Genomic DNA, 2,744 nt, shown 5'->3' with positions numbered 1-2,744 from the left:
GTCAGGATTTTAATGTAAGTATCTAACTGGCAAGCTGGCACAATGTCATGCTATCATTTTTTTAAAAAAAATACAAAATAAAAGGAATTTACTATTAAAATAAATCCAAGGGGCCTGCCCGGTGGCGCACTCGGTAGAGTGCGGCACTTGGGAGCGCAGCGGCGCTCCCGCCGAGGGTTCAGATCCCATATAGAGACCGGTCCGCTCACTGGTTGAGTGTGGTGCGGGCGCGACACCGAGGGTTGCGATTCTGTTACTGGTCACGAAAAAAGACAAAAAGGAAAAAAAAAAAAATCCAAGTCTAGAGAAAGAAAATGAATGAATGAAAGAAAATAAAAGGAAAATAAAATAAAATAAAATATATGAATCTTTAAAAAAAATTATCCTTGGTAATATGAGTGAAGTATAAAATAAAATATACAAAATTTTGATGATAGATATATTCACATCTGATTTTTATTTTGTACATATTTGCAAGTTGATTATTTTTGACATCCTCTCACAAGCATTTTTACCAGTCATGACATAATTACTAATTAATTCCATTTCATTGAATGGAATTCATTCATTCCATTATATTCTTTGTATTAGATGAAGGAAACTGTTTGCTAAAAATATTTTCATTAACTTACCCTGGCAAAATGAAAACTCATAAAGGTTTGGGAAATGAGTAAAAAAAATAAATGCATATTTTATTGTGGGAAAGAAGAGGGCCATGCATTAGTTTCCTATTGCTGCTGTAAAACATTATCACAAACTTAGAGGTTTAAAACAACATGAATTTATTCTTTTACAGTTCTAGAGGTCAGAAGTACAAAATGATTTTGAAGGGGCTAAAACCAAGCTGTTGGCAGGGCTGGTTCCATCTAGAGGCTCCAGGAGACAATCTGCTCCTTGACTCTTCTGCCCTCTGGAGGCTGCTCATGGCCTCTTCCTTCACCTTCAGAGCCCTCTGGATAGCATCTTAGCTCCTCTCTGACTTATGCTTCCATTCTTACATCTTCTCTGTCTCACTCTGATCTTCCTGTCTCTTGCTTAGAAGGACGCTGGTGGTTATATTGATCCCACTAGATAATACAGAATAATCTTGCCCTCTCAAAATTCTTAATCACATCTGAAAAGTCCCTTTTTGCCTTGTAAGGTAACATATTTACAAGGTCAGAGATTAAGACATGGATCTCTTTGGGGACCCTACAAAAAGTTGATTTGGCAAAAGAAGTAAAAGTGATTAACCATATGATTTCTTTCCATGTAGTATTATTACATGATTTGTATGGTTTATTTAAAATTGGGGTAAGAATTATCACTTTAAATCTGTTTTACCTTTTTCACAGTATACTACGTGATAAATACATAAACTTGAATGGATTTAGAGGTTAAAGGAGTTGCTGCTTCTCCTACAAGCCAAACTCAGCCATTCTCCAGAAGAAAGAAGCCACTACAAGTATGTAAGCGATGTAATTTTCCTCTTCCAGGATGACTTATTACATATTTTTCTGACTTCTTTCTTCATGTTTTTATTACTACTTATACTCCAAGTATTTAGGATTAATATTTCCTAGATTTGAAGAATGGAACCACCAAAATTGAAGATAATCATTACCTGAAAATTTGCAACTGCTTGAGTTAGTTTTATTTTAAAAAATTAAGCTTTTTGTTTTGTTATTGTTATTTAAAAATTATCTGTGTCTACAGAAAATATATTAAGAAAGAAAAATAAATAGTAGAAAGAAGAAAATATTTATATTTCCACCATTAGGATACATCCTATTAACATCTTGGTGGATTTATGCATCGTTGGTACAACAGTGTAAATTGCGTATATAATTTTCTCTCTTTTTTATGTAACATAAAGCACAAGAATTTTTATGTTATTAAATACTCTAAAAATACTTTTAATGGTTACATTATATAATGTATAATGTAGTTTATATTCAGAGGAGGCTCAAAAGATTATAGACCAAACTTACTTTAAAATGCACATTATGTTTATTTAAAATGGAATCTCAGTGACTGTATTCTTTTGGATTTATTTATTTTGTACTTACATGTGCTAAAGACCCAGCAATAAATGACTTGAAGACTTCTTTCAAAGGGCCTCTAGTCTTATAAGCAAAATTTCTAATTCCAACAGTGTTAAATTCAACTATAGATATATATACAAAATATGGAGGTTCAAAGAAGAGGGAATGGTTAAATGTGGGGAGTAGGGAAGGTTTCAATAAGGAAAGACATCTCTGTTTTATTGAAACGTAATTGATATACGTATATATAGGGTACAGAGTTGACTATCAGTACTTGCATACAATGTGATGCAGTAGGGAAGGTTTCAATAAGGAATGACATCTCTGTTTTATTGAAACATAATTGATATACGTATATATAGGGTACAGAGTTGACTATCAGTACTTGCATACAATGTGATGATCAAATCAGGATTATTAGCATATTCATCATTACTATATGTAATCACTCTTTGTGTCCATTCATTAGAAGAATGTACAGAATTTCGATAGGCCGAAAAGGTAGAAAAGGTAACCAGGGTAGTGGTGCCTGCATGCTTAGAAATACAGAAACATGAAATACCGATCAGCCAACTTATTTTTATATTTAAACCAAAATTAAAATACTTTGTGAAATAATATTACATTTTGTTTTAGCTATGTAAGAAGAGAATCTGGGCTTCTATTATTAGGACCTTTATTCTTCTCATCTTTCATTGTATCATGGAAGTGTATTTTATT

General features: G+C 32.6%; 1 protein-coding gene across 1 annotated transcript in view; it reads left to right on the top strand.

Moving 5' to 3' along the window:
• The first annotated feature begins 1,363 nt into the window (after window positions 1-1,363).
• CAPS2 (calcyphosine 2) overlaps window positions 1,364-2,744 on the top strand; it is a 78,179-nt gene continuing 76,798 nt past the window's right edge. Inside the window, exon 1 of the mRNA XM_008590653.1 lies at window positions 1,364-1,444. Coding sequence (XP_008588875.1) covers window positions 1,364-1,444 — 81 coding nt within the window. The remainder of the gene's footprint in view (window positions 1,445-2,744) is intronic.

Source organism: Galeopterus variegatus, unplaced genomic scaffold (genome assembly GCF_000696425.1).
Source record: "Galeopterus variegatus unplaced genomic scaffold, G_variegatus-3.0.2 Scaffold6253, whole genome shotgun sequence".
Classification (NCBI taxonomy): Eukaryota; Metazoa; Chordata; class Mammalia; order Dermoptera; family Cynocephalidae; genus Galeopterus; species Galeopterus variegatus.
Note: the sequence above shows the minus strand (reverse complement) of the source record. Positions and strands in the feature narration are given on the sequence as shown.